Below are 16,093 nucleotides of genomic sequence, written 5' to 3' on the forward strand. Positions count from 1 at the left end.
GCTGCTCTGAGGTCTCCCCACAGCCTTCTCCTCTCCAGGCTGAACAACCCCAACTCTCCCAGCCTGAAAGGGGCTCAGTTCTTTTTCCCATTACCAACGCAGTGCTCTGAAAACATCCCTCTGTTATTTAATTAATCGCCAGCAGTGTTTGCTATGATCGATACTCACCAAAAAGAACACCAGCTGATAAATTAAGCATGAAGTAACACATCCGGCCAGAGCACTGTAAGCAATGACTAACACAAGGCAAGTGTAGTTCTTAGACTTGGATGATTAAAATGGAAAAACCCCACGCCTTTCCAAGGCGCTCAGTTACAGAGCCACATCGTGGCGGTGGGTACGAGCACCCAGGGCAGTGTGCACCATTGGGAGGTATGGACTGACAGTCTTTGAGGGGTTCCTGCTGTTTGTGAACGCTTACCTAGACGAAACATTTGCTGGTCAGTGAAATTAAATTAACTCACCCTGTTCTACTCAGCGCTGGCTGGGATCTCTGCTCCCTGGCATTAAAATCCATACGCAATGCTAGGGAACAGTAGAAGTTTGAACCAGTGGTGGAGAGGGTTGGAAAAGAGAAGAGCAAACATGAAATGCTACTTTTTTCTAATGCATTTTCCAAAATCTCCTACTTTTGAGGGATCAAGATCATAGAAGCGTTACCATAAATGTACAAAATACAGAAAGCAGTAAGAAAACACACTTAAATTTACACAGAGAGGCGCGAGCAGTAGTCAGGCTTATGCGGCTATGTTTAAAATCATCCTTTGGGTTGGAGTTTCACCAACTCAAGAAAGAAAGGTTCTTCCCAGAGCAGGAAAATGAGACCTTTTCCATTGCTCTCGGGAGCACCAGTGAAGAGAAACACAGCACAAAGGAAAGCCGCTCTCTCCCCTCCCCGCCTCTGCTTTTTTGGAGTGCTTAAAGAATAGGAAAAAAGCCACAGACAACCGCAGAGAGGCCGAGGCCGAGTGCGGGGGAGCCGCCGAGGCTCGGAAAGCTCACGGCACCCTCGGGCACTTCGCTCCGGGCACGAGTGGAGGGGAGCGGGAGTCGCTCCTCTCCGGAGGGCGCAGCGCGGGCCCTGAGCCGCTCCCGAGGCTGCGGGGCGGCTGCCGCCCGTTTCTGGTGCTGTGGCACCATCCAGCGGCCGCGGGCACGGGACCCGCCGCTGCCCGTCAGAGCCCCGCACCGGCCCCGCCGCAAAGCAGCAGGAACGGGGCTGGAGAGAGCCCCGAGGAGGCCGCGGAGATGATCCGAGCGCTGGGGCAGCTCTGTTCGAGGACACGATGGGAGAGGTGGGGTTGTTCAGCCTGGAGAGGAGAAGCCTCAGGGGAGACCCTCAGAGCAGCTTCCAGGGCTGAAAGGGGCTCCAGGAAAGCTGGGGAGGGGCTCTGGATCAGGGAGGGCAGCGATGGGATGAGGGGAACGTTTTCCATGTGAAAGAGGGGAGATGGAGATGAGATCTTAGGGAGAAATGTTTTGCTGTGAGGGTGGGGAGGCCCTGGCCCAGGGTGCCCAGAGCAGTGGTGGCTGCCCCATCCCTGGAGGGGTTCCAGGCCAGGTTGGATGGGGCTTGGAGCCCCTGATCCAGTGGGAGGTGTCCCTGCCCATGGCAGGGGTGGCACTGGATGGGCTTTGGGGTTTCTAACCCAAACCATTCTATGTTTTCTTGCCCATCAGGCTGATACAAAAATTAGAACAAAGAGGGACGAACACCTTTGCATCTGGACACAACATGGGAGCCCCTTTCTCTGTTTCCATAGCTCACAAGTTCCTTTTTTCACTTTGCCAGATGAAGACCTAGAATTTCATCTCCACTGCAATAAAAAAGAATTTTCCCCATGTTTGTGCCAGGCCTTCCTCGGGTAAAATCTTTATAAATTTTTTTTCTCTCAAAAAGCAATTGGATTCTGACGCTACTTCAATTACATCAGCTCTCCCCCACGAATTGAGGTTATGTTTAAGTCCCGTTTTACTAATTTAATAATTTTGCCATTGCATCGCTCCAATTATCTCTAGATTTGTTCCAGAGACCTTTTCTCAATTCGATTCCCTGGCACTTAGGATTCTGCTCCCAACTGCATGAAAACTGATTTTTCTTTTTTCCCCCCAAAGAGGGTGAATGGAAAAACACAAAGAGAAGAGAAGGACAGATGCCTGGAAGAGGGTGATGGGGCCAAGGGCCAAGTCTCTGCTGCCGTGAGTTCCGTCTCCCTGGGCACAGGCTGTGCCTTGGAGCACTGCTGATGGATACAAGTGGAGAAGAGGCTTTAACATGACCTTTTCCTGGAAATTTTGTCAGAGAATGTCCCTGTGGCCATTTGTGTGAGGTACCTGGAGTTTCTTGGTGGCCTAGCTCGTTTTTTGCAATGCTGAGCTTACGGCTTGGAAGCGTTTCACCTTGCTGGGAGGTTTCCGTGCCGCTGCATCCTGGCATCTCTCCAGAAGCCTCCGTGCTGTGGATGTGGCTGTCCCTGTGCAGGGCAGAGTGGATTAAATGAGGACCCTCAAGGCACAGTGATCATAGAATCATTAAGGTTGGAAAAGACCACCCAGCTCATCCAGTCCAACTGTCAGCCCAACCCCACCGTCCCCAAGCGCCACCTCTACATGCTTTTGAACCCCTCCAGGTGTGGAGACGCCACCCCTGCCCTGAGCAGCCTCTGCCAGGGCTTCACCATTCTGTCAAGAAACAGGTTTTTTCTAACAGTAAAGAATTTTTTTCCAATGTGATAGCACGTCTTAGTGGGAAGGGAGGGGACCACTAACAGCCCCAAGATGAGCTGGTTTCTAAACTCACCAGCACTGCCCGGACCCACCCCAACGGAGCTGTTTCAGGAAGGAAATGTTTTCTGCATAGGATAAAGCAGGGGGGTTTTCTTCCCCATGCAAGCGCTGGCTGGGTAACGCTCCCACATTTGCAAGAATGTTGGAGGAAACCTCCATCTGCAGAGGCAGCCGGGGTAGTCGTGTGGGGCAGAGCACCCACAACTCTTTTCTGGCCTGGGACACACCAAAGCCATGCACGAGAAGTACTGCAGCTGTTAATGCACAGGCAAGAGGTGCCTCCTGCTGCCCCCCCAACTCTCCAAGAGGCCCAACAGCAGTTCCTTGTCACTTGGAACCATAGAATCATGGAATGCTTTGGGTTAGATTGGACCTTACAGGTCATCCAGTCCAACCCCCTGCAGGAGCAGGGACATCTTCAACCAAATCGGGTCACTCACATAGTTCATATTGGTCTTTACACTATAGAGCCAACCATTAAAACAAGCTTTCCTCCTTGTTATTTGCCATCCCTTTGGGTCTTGTGTGGCTCCCTGCATCCTCTAGACAGCCTGTTTTCCTTCTGTGCCAAGCAACAGCCTCAGGATTTATCGAGCCCTAGGAAAACACTCTGGCATGGTCAGCACACACGTTGTAGATGGTTAAAGCCACCAGCGCCCCATTGCATGCCTGGGTATGAGGATGGCAGGGATTGACTTGTCCCACCTCATGCCCAGGAAGAAGGTGACACAGCACCCCACCACCTAGCTGATGTGCAGCAGTAGCTACAAGAACATGTGGTACCTGACCCAGCTGTTTCCTCCGGTGAGTCCAGGTCCATCCTGTCAGAGTCCGTCTCATCTTCCGGCATCACTGCAGTGAGTGCTGACTCCTGCCTAGAGCTTCGCTTCGCAGGGGACGTGGCAGGATCCTTCCTTCCCAGCACCACTCCTGAACTAAAGCACAAAGAAAAGGGTCGGGCACCGGGCTACTCTGGCATCCCCTGCCCCACTCCTGAAGCAGATGCAGGGCAGCCTGTGAAGAAGCTCTGCGTTCACCGTAGGTGTGCACAGATCCGTCACACTGCAAACACTTTCCTGCTGGCGTCTCCAACAAATACTCACACCCATACCATGCCTTGTGTTTTGATATTCCTTTGTTTAGGCTTAAAACCTTACTCTGGCTTTTTCTCGCTCCTGGAGCAAAAAAGTAACTCATTTCCTGAGCTCCCCTTCTTCTCTGCTGCCATCTCACACCCTCTCTATATTACGTCTGCATGGTCTGCACCATTTACATCTTCACTTTTATATCTTTACTACTTGTGCTCCAAACCCCCAAGAGAACTCCGTCCTGCCCTTGCAGAGGTTCTGCGAGGGGAAAAAGGAGCCGATTACCAGTGGGAAATGCCCCAAGCTTACCTCCAGCACCACATGGTGGGGTACAAGCTCTGGGGTCTGAGTTGTTTGAGTCAGCCCATATGGACAGAGAGATCCCAGGAAATGTGTTTTCTAAACAGCCTCCTCCGAGGTGCCACATCACCCCCGACTCGGCACTTCCCAAAGGCGCTGGTGTCTGGGCAGCACGCAGCATCTTGCGGCCAGGTTGTGGCCAAGGGTCCCAGGCACTGCCCATCTGCCTGAAGAATGAAAGGAGGCAATGGGACTCACCTCTGCTGTGGCACCAGCCCTCGGTGGGGACTGCTGGCTTTGTCGAGCCGCAGCGTGTCCTTGAGAGTCCTTGGAGAGTGCTGGGTGGAGCGGGCTCTGCTACAAGGAGCAGGTTGGGGGATTACCAAGGCTTCAGGCTCTGCTGATGCTGGTATTGCTGTGGGTTGTGACCCTCGAAAAGACCTGGAGCTCTTTGGGCTTTGAGCTGGAAGGTAACAAGAGAGCAAGGGGAATCACCACCCACTGCCTGGTGATCCTGTGGGCTGACCTTGGAGGAGCCACACGGACCACCCAACATGGGGCTGTGTAGAAATAGGAGGGAAAAGGGACTTGCAATCATTGCCAGACCTGTATTTCACTCTGCTGGGGCTTTCGGGGACAGCTAGTGTTCCCCCCCGACCCCGAGTACAGCAGGCCAACCCACACGAGGTCAATACGCAGACAGCAATTGCAGAGATTTGCATCACCCTAAGTGCCCTTTCCTGCCCTTTCTCTGTCTTCTTGGCTCACGGGGTAAGGGAATGACATCCCATGACCATCACTGGTTGGCCCCCGGTCCCCACGATTGGTATCTAGAGAGGAGAGGAGGTCACTTCACCTGGGATGATGGAGAGCTGTCGAGGCAAGGTACTGCTGGGCTTCTTATATCGCTTGATTTTCGCTGTCACTGCTCGGGCCAACTCACGCCTCAGGCGGAGGAGACTGGGAAACATCTCAGCCTTCTGTTGCTGCTCAAGGCTAACCAGAGCCTGAAGGCTTTTGTAGGTAGGAGTGGAGATCCCCTTCACAACCTAAAGCAGAGGATGGCTGAGGGCCTGACGTTGTCCTTCCATGGCTCCATGTGTGAAACAAGGCCTTGGCAGCACTGCCCATATCTCAAGAGCATCCTGCAAGCTCCGAGCCCTCTCCAAACCCCAAGGACGCTCTCATCAGCCCTGACACCCATTGTTCCCCACCACAATGTGCCCCAAGCAAACAACCGACAGTGAGGCTTTGGTCATAACATGCAAAGCCCTCACCAGTAAATGACTGAAGAGTAAATCTCTGCTATTTGGGGCAATTTCTAGGATATAAGAGTGCTCCTTACAGTGAATAATGACACCAGAAGTCATTGTTCAGCCATGGGACCAAAGAGAATCGCACCCTTGCTCAGAAACAGGGGCGGAAGGAGCGATGCCGCGTGGGCTGCCTGCCAGCCTGCTGCCCTTGCAGCAGCTCTGTGAGGTGCTAGGTGGTGGTGTTGCATTGCCAGGAGCTCGGGAAGGCTCCTAGGAGGTGCTGATTAATATGCTTGGCGTGAAAAGGAATTGGACAGTAAAAGTCCCCTTGAAACCCTGTGACAGGGGCTGCTGTGCCCTCAAATGCCCTCCTTCCCCAGAAGAGAGGGAGCCCTGAGTAATTCAGCATATGAAAGGCTGCTTGTGAGGAAGATTTGCTGGAGAGACACTAATAACCAGCCTCCAGAGGCGAGCACAGCTGTTTATTCCCTGTGCTTCTCTGTGATCCTGGCTCCGCTTTCCCAGTTGCCTCTCAGGGTGATTGCTCGAGATGGGGATTGGTTTTAATGTCTGTAAGAGCTTCAGATTCCCCCCCTGCCCCCCCCCTCAAAAAAAAAAAAATATCTTTGCATCCCTGCGCTGGCTCAGGGCCAGCATTGCTGGCACTGAAAGGGCGCACTTACCCTCTTGACACCCATGTGCTCCAGCTTTTCCTCCAACATCTCCTCCAGGATGGGGCGAAACTGCTTCAGAAGGTTTGGGTTTCTCCGTAGGGCTTCCAGCAGCCTCTGCTTCCCACCCAGGGAAGCCTTCTCCCTGTCTGGAGTAAAGGTGGGTGCTGGTACCCGCACAGCAACACATGGTCTGTGCCCTGGGGACGGGGCTGGTGCTTCTTCCTCCTCTTTGTGGACATGGGTCCCACCAGTCCCAGAGCAAGAAACTGGTTACTCTCAGCAGACAACATCCCCTACACAAAGGGACAACTTCCTCCTCTAGTTTGATTAATTCCTGCCTACAACTTCTCCAAAACCTCATCCACAGCCCAGCAGCTGCCTGGGACAGCTTTCCCAGGTGAAGCATTGGCTGGTCATGGTGCTCTTGTACTCTGCACAGCCAAGAATCATAGAATGGTTTGGGTTAGAAGGGACCTCAAGGCCCGTCCATTCCCACCCCATCCATGGGCAGGGACACCTCCCTCTGGATCAGGGGCTCCAAGCCCCATCCAACCTGGCCTGGAACCCCTCCAGGGATGGGGCAGCCACCACTGCTCTGGGCACCCTGGGCCAAGGCCAACCCACCCTCACAACAGCAAAACATTTCTCCCTAAGATCTCACCTCAGTCTCCCCTCTTGCAGCCAAAAACTCTTCCCCCTCATCCCATCCCTGTCCTCCCTGATCCAGAGCCCCTCCCCAACTTTCCTGGAGCCCCTTTCTGTACTGGAAGCTGCTCTAAGGTCTCCCCACAGCCTTCTCTTCTCCAGGCTGAAGAATTCCAGCTTTCTCAGTCTGTCCTCAGAGGAGGGACCAGCAACTACATCCTTCCTGTCCCCAGCCCATCACCTCATCACTGCCAGCTTTGCCCAGCACCCCCTCACCCTCACCGCACAACAGCCGAAGCCAAACACCGTCTTCATCCTCGTGCTCTTGGGATAGGTAATATCCCATCTCTGGTACCCACCTGATGGCTCTTCATCAGTCACCACTTTGGTCACCTCCTGGGTCACTGCAGGGAAGAAGGGAGCTTATGAAGTTCAAAGAGGAGCTGAGGCCCCAGTGCAGAAGCAAGCACTGATCACCACCTGGTCTTCCTATACAGAAAGTACGGACACTCTGTCCATTTGGGGTCCAGGGCTGTCACTAGCCCTTGGAGAACATCCCCAAGGTAAACCCTGGACTGCTCGCCCACCAAGGCTACTGGCTGGAGGATGTCAGAGGGCAAATAGCCTCCTGCTACCCTTCAGGGCTGAGCTCAGTGATGGGATTTGCTAACAGCCATCGCTGCTTCATGGCTTATTTTGGCTTCCTGAGCAGCAGCACCTGGCCGTGCCTGCAGCTGAGCACTGAGAATCTGAGAAGTCCTCATTTTCTTTCCCTTGCATTTGGTTACAGAAAACCCAGACTGTAAAGAGGAAACCACAGCATGCCTCAGCTCACTATTTTTATGCAAGTAACTACCAGCATCATTTTGAAGGATGCAAGGTCATCCATTTGCTGTGAGCGCTTGAGGGAAACCTCATTCCTTCAGGATATGGCTACAATGCAAAACCCACCCAAGAGACACGTTAGTTTCTGTGCTGTTGCAGAAGACGGGCAAGGGACCGGAAGGTGTCCACTTCATGGCTTCACCCGAGAGGACTCCATGGCATGTTTTTGTAGAGGAAGACAGAGAAGACATTGTGGTCTGAAGGAATGTTAGCTGTGAGAAATTTATCTAGACCCAAATAGATTCACTTTAAAAATGTGATCATTACCTTCAGGTTTGCTCGCAGAGAGCAGCTCAATCTGTAAAGAAACAGACTGGGCGTCATTCAAAGATGATTTCTTTGTCTATACCTTCAGGCAATTTTTCCTCTCCCTGCAGAGTGATATTATTAAGTGCATTCAAAAAAAGGAGCAGAAAATGGCAAAAGCCTAAAGTGGGTTCTCAACTCTCCCAGAGAGTTATTTCCTTGGTTCTTCTGAAGAGACCCACCATCTCTGGGCTTTGAACCATAAAGGAAACAAAGCCTTTTGTGAGCGAGGTGCCTGAGAGCTGCCAAGGACATCTAGCACCTACCTCGATCTCCTGTGCCTGGTTGTCCATTCACTCTGCCTCAAAAACACAGCCATATCTCTCCTTGGGTTGTGGGCATCTTGTGGGCAGGGGTACCCAATTGCATCCATGCTTGGAGAAATTCAGCTTCCCTTTGGGTCAGCTGGCACCGTAACGGCAGTGCCATTCCCAACTCACTCCAGCTCAAAGCACCACGCACGGGAAAGACGTCTTGGAAAGGCTTTGCTAGAGGAAAGCTGGGAAGGGGCTCTTGATCAAGCAGGGAAGAGATAGGACAAGGGGGATGGTTTTCAGCTGCAAGAGGGGAGATTGAGATGAGATCTTAGGGAGAAATGTTTTGCTGTGCGGGTGGGGAGGCCCTGGCCCAGGGTGCCCAGAGCAGTGGGGGCTGCCCCATCCCTGGAGGGGTTCCAGGCCAGGTTGGATGGGGCTTGGAGCCCCTGATCCAGTGGGAGGTGTCCCTGCCCATGGCATGGGTGGGACTGGATGGGCTTTGAGGTCCCTTCCATCCAAAACCATTCTATCAGTCTATGATTCTATGAACATACCTATTTTTGAGAAATATGGATGTGGGCCCATCTCCATCCAAAGGCACCTCCTGGGACACGCAGTAGGGATGGAGGCACTTAGCACCACTCACCTGCCCTGCCATCCTCTCCCGCTCACTCTGTGGCTCTGCCTGGCTCGATGCCCACCATTGTGCTTCCTCAGCATCATCATTCTGCAGGGTCCCCAGGTTGGACTCTGCTGTCTCTCTGGCCTGAAGCTCCTGCAGTTTCTGGAGCAGAGAGAGGAAGGAACTCTGTGACTCACAGGAGGCTCTGTTTTCCTCCTCAGGAGCCCAGACTTGGCCAGCCACTTCTTCCAGCCGTAAAACACTTCTGTGCCCTAGGAGCAAAGAAACGAGGCCTCTTTGGGCAGTGATCCTGTGATGCCACCTGGACCAGGTGAGGCAGTAGGCTTGGACATCCCCTTGCCTTCTTTGAGGAGCGTGCAGGGTGCTTGCTCACCGCCTCCATGGCGCTGCTCCTGCTGGCCACATCCTTGAATGTTGTCAGGAAGAGCTGCTTCAGGCCATCTATTTCTTCACGCAGCTTTGTCCTCTCCTCCTCTTTCCACCTTTCCCAGTCTCTCCTGCTCTCCTCTTCTTGCTGGCGAGCTCTCTCCATTTCCTAAAGGGAGTGGCAAAATCAGCCCAGGAGAAGTCTTTGCTGCATTAAAAGAACCAAGGGCTGAGGTTTCAGCCCTGGCACCAGGGGGATGAGCGCCCAGCTCTCATTGCGCCCCTCGCTGCTCAGAACCTGCCTGCACCCCATGGGGAGCTCGACACAGCACAGCTTACTTGGTCCTGATTTCCACAGGACATCACCCACAGGGGACAAGTTTTCCAACAAAATAAATGCAAGCTCCACCAGAAAATATCTTGCAGCATCTTTATCACCTGTGCTTTAAAAACACCCTGCGTTTCACAACTTCTCCCCGCCCTGTTTTTTCCAAAGGGTCAGTGGTGCCCTCAGTCCATACCTGCTCCCTGCGCAGCTTCTCTGCTTCCAGCTGCTGCTGCGTCTCCTGCAGTTTTGCCTTCAGCTCCTCCACCTCTTCTTCCATTTGCTCCACCTGCTTCACTTTCTGCCGCTCTGCAAAGCTCAGGGAAACGGAGACCCTGTGAGCAGGGTGCAACCTGCACCTCCTATTGGGATTTTGCATTGCGTGGGGTGGAGAATCCTACTAAAGCATGGAGCAAAACCGCTGCAGGATCTCAGGGTGGTGAAGGCAGCAGCTGAGCTGCAGGAAACCCCAGGATGCATTTGGCCATGTGGTTTCTGGTTATTTTTATTTATTTTTAATTTCTGTAAACTTGGAGACATGAGCTGCTTGTGGAGCAGCGCAGCTTTGCACCAGGTTTGGTCTCTCCAGCAGCCAAAGCGCCCTGCTTGGACATTTTAGGCTGCACAAGGGAAGGTGCCTCTGGAGCAAAGCTCAGCTCATCACATTGCATCAGCCTGCAAGCCAACAGCAAAAGCATCTTTTTAATCTGCCAAGTCCCAGTGCCGGATGCAGGTGAAGCTGTACCGAGGCTCAGTGGCTCTCACACAGCACATTACACCTGCAGCTTTCAAAGTGTTTTGCAAGGGAGCATCAATTCCTTGCCAATAAAAGGTCACAGGGAAGATGAATCCCTCTACCACTCTACCAAAACAGCGTCCTGTGCTCCCCAACGCAGCTCCATCCCCACGGTCCCTTCACTCCAAGAAGGACATTGAGGGGCAGGAGCACATCCAGAGATGGGAATGGAGCTGGGAATGGGGGTGGAGCCCAAGGGTTCCAGGAGCAGCTGAAGGACCTGGGGCTGTTCAGCCTGGAAAAGAGGAGGCTGAGAGGAGACCTCATCACTCTCTGCAGCTCCTGGAAAGGAGGTTGTGGTGAGGTGGGTGCTGGGTTCTTCTCCCAAGTAAGAAGTGATGGGACGAGAAGAAATGGCCTCAAGTTGCACCAGGGCAGGTTTAGATTGGAAAAAAAATCTTCATTGAGGGGATTCTCAGGTCCCTGCAGTGGCCACCCAGGGAGATGGTGGAGTCCCCATCCCTGGAGGTTTGTAAGACAGGTAAAGGAGGCGCTCAGGAATCTGGTTTAGTAGTGGACAGGTACGGTTGGACTGGATGATCTCAAAGGTCTTTTCCAACCAACTGATTCCATGATTCTGTGAGTTTTTGGGTGGAGAAGATCCTTAGGGGAAACTGAGGCACAGGGATGATCTGTAAATGCACATGCAGTCTCTTATTTGACCACCCGTCCTATCTGTGCTTGAGGAAAGGGCAGCAAGGAAAAAGTGTTCAGTCAACATCCGCAGAAACGCCAAAGAAGAATGAAGTTGTAAGAAGTTGTCTTTAACCTCCTATGGCCACTCTGGTTTCCAGCATCTATGTGAAGTGGGGGGAAAACCTACCTGGGACGGCGAAGGGAGCAACTGTCCCAGTGCTTACCCGCCTTGGTGGCCTCTGTGTGCCGGCGCTGCACATGGGCTTGCAGGAAGGAGTAGTTCATGAAGGCTTTGTCACAGAGGTGGCACTGGAGAGGGGGAAAAAGTCAGGGAAGAAACCTGGCCTTGAACACCTCCAGGGATGGGGCAGCCAGGACTTCCCTGGACAACCTGGGCCAGGGTCTCCTCACCCTCATCATGAAGAATTTCTTCCTAATGTCCAATCTAAATCTTCCCCCCTCCAATTTAAAGCCATTCCCCCCACGCACCTTGCAGTAGGCGCTGGGGCCAGCTCGCAGGAAGAGCTGCTGTGTGGCAATCAGCTTCTTCCATGCCCTGTTCTCCTCCTTCGCCCCCTGGAGCTGTGCCGCCTGCTCCGCCGCCTGCTGCTGGGTGCAAGCCAGCTCGGCGTGGGCAGCTCGCAGGTGCTGGGCATGCGTGGCCAGGCTGGTCCCCAGGCGCTCCTGGCAGTGCAGCAGGTACTCGATGCTCAGCTGGGCCATCCTCAGCACCTTCAGCAGGATGGGGTCGGCTGGCTGCCCGCAGTGAGGGCACCGCTCCCCGTCCAGGTTGCAGAAGGTGATACTGGTGATGTGCTGCTGGAGAGCAGCCACGTCCACCTCCCGGGCCACCCGCTCCACGTCGATGGCACCGAGGCGACGCCAGTCTATGCTGAGCCGGCGGGCCTGGAAGTGGAAGGCGGGGATGTCCACCGGGATGGTGAGTCCTGGAGCTGCTCCGGGCATCCCCACAGCTCCAGGCTGCTGCCGTAGGTGGTGAATGCCTGCAGAAAAGGGCTGGGAGGCAAAACGGATGGGTTAGGGCTGACCTTACTGCCACCCTCGCGCTCTGCTGGAGCCCCTGCCAGCCTGCACACCCTGCAGGCACTGGGGAGCGGGTCAGGGCTTATTTTATGCGGCAGCAAACAAACCCCTTTCTTTCTCCCTCCCCACCCAGAGCTGCTGTCTACTGCTTTGCTAAATCCTGCACAGAACGTTCAGTCTGTGCACCAGCTGTAACGGGGACTCCTACAAGCATCACATCACAGCTCTTTACAACAACCCATTCTGAATGAACTTGTAAATCCCTCCTGAAAGTAAATTCCCCCTGAACTTGTAAAAGCTCTCCTGGACAATGTGTTCCAGTGCTTCACGCTGAGGGTGGGGAGGCCCTGGCCCAGGGTGCCCAGAGCAGGGGTGGCTGCCCCATCCCTGGAGGGGTTCCAGGCCAGGTTGGATGGGGCTTGGAGCCCCTGATCCAGCGGGAGGTGTCCCTGCCCATGGCAGGGGTGGCTCTGGATGGGCTTTGAGGCCCCCTCCAACCCAAACCATTCCATGAGTCTATGATTTAATGAATGTGCCTGTTCTTAGGAAACAGCATTAACCTGTTCTCAACTGACGCACAGCAAGCACTGCACACACTTTCATATCGCAACACTGCTGCCTCCCGAGTGCCCTGCTCCAACCCAGACCCTTTCCAGAAGTGGTGTTCGCTCATTTTCCTAGCTATGCCCTAAACATTAATTAAATAACTGTATTTAAAGCACATCATTTTATATCTGACTGAGGGCAAACCAACCTTGCAAGAACACAAAAAGCACTGTGCAAATGAAGCAACTCCAGTGTAGCAGAAACCATCGGATAGGGGTGGAAAACTGGCCCCGGGGGATGGAAAATGGGAGTAAATACATCATTTTAAACCTACAAGACAGACCTGTCTTGTTCTTATTCTCTAGCTAGGGCTTTGCTGCTGCCTCGCAGCACACTTTCCCCTCCGTTGTGCCTCCCTGCCACCTTTAAGATAGTTCATTTCTTCAAAGCTCTCTTTGCTGCGAGGCCACTCACCGTGTTTGTGGCTGGGGATTCCGCACAGGCTGAGCCCCAGGACGTGGAGTCGAGCAGCGTTGCCGTGTTGGCGTGCTGGGTACGGGGCTGAAGGGGCTCCCAGCCAGCCCAGAACGCACCTCTGCCTCCTCACAGCCTGCAGCGACTTTTGTGCTCACCCGACAAGAACAAACATGGTCAGGAATCCCAGGGAGACGACGAACAACTGCGTGGGTGGTGCAACAGAGCCAAGCTTTCCTAGGCTCTGCTAACTCAAAGGGAGCAGTGCTTATCACTGCCTGTTTGCAGCAGAAATAGTGCGAAAAATCAGGGTTTTTTTGCTCTAGTATCAGTCCTAAAACGTTGTTTGCAAGTGGGAGGCTTCAAGGGTCGCACTTGCTTTTCTCCAAGACCACCAGCACTCAGAGTCAGGGTGGCACAGGCAGGGCAGAGCAAGGACAAGGGGCTGCCGGGCTGAACACGCTGCATGCAGGGTTTTCCAACCAAGAGCCTAGCAGAGATGGTATTCCTGGTGCCCGCACAGGGATGAAACGATCCTGTTCACATCTTTTTTTTTTGATGCTGGAGCAATCACGGGGTTTCCCCAGAGTTACCTGGGGTTGTGCAGGGTGGAGATGGTTGGTGCTGATATTGCACCCAGTGACGTCTGCCAGCCCAGGAGCATTTTCTGTCCCCTGGGGATGGTTTTTCACCCCTACCCCATGATCTTTGCTACTCGCACTGCTGGAGTGGCTTCATTTGCACGGTGCTTCTTATGCCCTTGCAAGGCTAGTTTGTCCTCAGTCCAGCTCAGCAGCATTCAGATGCACTGCAAAGTCTTCTTTCATTCTCAGAGACAGAGGCTTCTGCTCTTCCCCCAAATACCTGCCCTGCATAAGTCCCTTCACAACTTTGCCTCTCTCTAGGCTGCTCAATCAGGCACCTAAATACCTTTTTTGCCTCCCACAGGAGCCTCTCCTTATTGCATGTGAGGCATGGAAGCCTCTAGAGATGGCTGTAGATCAGGGTGACGTTGAGTTAACCATAGTTTCTCTCTAGGGTTTGCTCATTGCTCTCTTTTCATGCCAGATCAGCAAGCCCCTTCCCTTTCCAGGTTTGTACGACCAGAAAAGATCACTACTGTTGCTCTAGAAACATAAAATGGTTTGGGTTGGAAGGGATCTCAATGCCCATCCAGTCCCACACGCAGACACCCCTAACCCATACCTGCACGTCCCATAGCCCCTTCGGGTAGTGACACATGGTCCCTGCAGGTGAATGAGTAGTTCATGAAGGCTTTATCACATTAACCACTCCAAAAGAGGAGGAGGTTGCAGGGACCACTAATTAAAAATCCCCTAACGATCTAAAGCAGGCTCTGATGTGTAGCCTCGTTAATATTAACAAGGTCTTCGCGCCCCAACACCGGCTGTGTTTCACCTGGCTGCCAATGCTGACCTGCTGCCTGGCAGCGCGGCTGCACTGCCCCATCGCCTGCCTCAGGCACACCTGCGGGCACTGGAGCCTGCTGGGTTTTCCCCTCTATTTCATACCAAACAATAGATATAAGGTTTCAGACCTCAGCTTTGGCTTCCATGGGGATGTTGGCACAGTAAAACCACCACATTACACAAGCTGGGAACACAACCCTGAAGATTTATTTCTTCTCTTCAGTTCTTGCTTGCTTTTGCAGAGGACAGGTCCTCAGCCTGGAGTAAAGCAGTAAAAGTGCTTTGACTTCCACACTGCAACATCAGCTGATGTGATGGAGCTGCTGGCAAAAGCTGTCATTGCCTCTACAAGGGGAGACGTTGATATTCCTTCACTAGAACTGAGGTTTTTGCATACTGAGTGATGAGGATATTGGCCTCCAGGCTGCAGGTCCATTGTGGAGGAAGCAGCCAGTGCCACCCAGCAGAGCTCAGAGCTGAAGGCAGCCACGTGCACCATCTCCACTCCATAAAAGCGCTGGTAGAGCTGGGTAGGACAGACCATGATGGGCTTTCATATTCCGGGCGTGCAGTGTGTGGTTTGTCTGCTGTCCCAGCTCACAGCTGCTGGGCCAGGCTGCTGCATGGCCCTCTCCTCTGTAACCCTCAGCCTTTGGCAGGGAAATCTCTCCTTTTTTTAATTCTGCTCCACCCTTCCTGATCACCACTGTGGGGCCTCTCAGGGTGAGTTTTTCAATCTGGAGAATGCTCCATGGAGACCTTAGAGCAGCTTCCACTACTGAAAGGGGCTCCAGGAAAGCTGAGGAAGGACTCTGGATCAGGGATGGCAGGGATAGGATGAGGGGAATGGTTTTCAGCTGAAAGAGGGGAGATTGAGGTGAGATCTTGGGGAGAAGTGTTTTGCTGTGAGGGTGGGGAGGCCCTGGCCCAGGGTGCCCAGAGCAGTGGTGGCTGCCCCATCCCTGGAGGGGTTCCAGGCCAGGTTGGATGGGGCTTGGAGCCCCTGATCCAGTGGGAGGTGTCCCTGCCCATGGCAGGGGTGGGAATGGATGGGCTTTGAGGTCCCTTCCAACCCAAACCATTCTATGATTCCTCACTCCCTGCAAAGCCTAAGGGTGCTCCAGGTGCCAGCATCCCTCTGCTCCCCTGTGGATCTGGCAGCCTGCAACCTTTAGGAGATGCCTTACCACAAAGCAGAAAGGTCTCAGGAGACCCAGGCCCTGCTCATGACCGGCTCAAGCAGCTTCCCCACCTCCTTCAGACTCTGCCCAAAAGCAGTCATCACCTCCTTCCCTTCCTCAGCTTCTCTTGCCAAAATGTGATCTCCCGATGCTCGTGCCAAGCGGCAGCTGTGCACTCAGGCAGCGGCAGGAGGAACCCCCACCATGCAGGCCCTTCGGTGGGGTCAGCTGTGCTTGCTGCCATCAGCCCTGATGGCCCACACAAGCAGGAGAGAGACGTGAGACAGGGTCAGGCCTCCTCCGCAGCGAAGCTGCTACGTAACCCAGCAGAGCCTCGGAAATGTTTCTCGCCTGAGCTCATCTGCAAAGGGAGCTCCAGAGAGTCACATCTCTGCCCGTCCCCGCCTCACGCGGACACAACATCACCCACGGGCCTGGAGAGCTGAGCCACAGG

At 53.7% G+C, this 16,093-nt stretch overlaps 1 protein-coding gene across 1 annotated transcript in view; it reads right to left on the reverse strand.

Annotated features, from left to right (window-relative positions):
- DZIP1L (DAZ interacting zinc finger protein 1 like) overlaps positions 1-16,093 on the reverse strand; it is a 17,193-nt gene continuing 1,100 nt past the window's right edge. The window contains exons 3-14 of the mRNA XM_054074570.1: positions 11,454-11,981; positions 11,189-11,273; positions 9,729-9,841; positions 9,215-9,376; positions 8,845-8,982; positions 7,903-7,933; positions 7,110-7,154; positions 6,115-6,251; positions 5,032-5,224; positions 4,434-4,638; positions 3,571-3,722; positions 1-2,474 (exon numbers count right to left, since the gene is read on the reverse strand). Coding sequence (XP_053930545.1) covers positions 2,353-2,474; positions 3,571-3,722; positions 4,434-4,638; positions 5,032-5,224; positions 6,115-6,251; positions 7,110-7,154; positions 7,903-7,933; positions 8,845-8,982; positions 9,215-9,376; positions 9,729-9,841; positions 11,189-11,273; positions 11,454-11,981 — 1,911 coding nt within the window. The 3' untranslated portion in view covers positions 1-2,352. The remainder of the gene's footprint in view (positions 2,475-3,570; positions 3,723-4,433; positions 4,639-5,031; positions 5,225-6,114; positions 6,252-7,109; positions 7,155-7,902; positions 7,934-8,844; positions 8,983-9,214; positions 9,377-9,728; positions 9,842-11,188; positions 11,274-11,453; positions 11,982-16,093) is intronic.

Source organism: Cuculus canorus, chromosome 9, assembly GCF_017976375.1.
Source record: "Cuculus canorus isolate bCucCan1 chromosome 9, bCucCan1.pri, whole genome shotgun sequence".
NCBI classification, from domain to species: domain Eukaryota; kingdom Metazoa; phylum Chordata; class Aves; order Cuculiformes; family Cuculidae; genus Cuculus; species Cuculus canorus.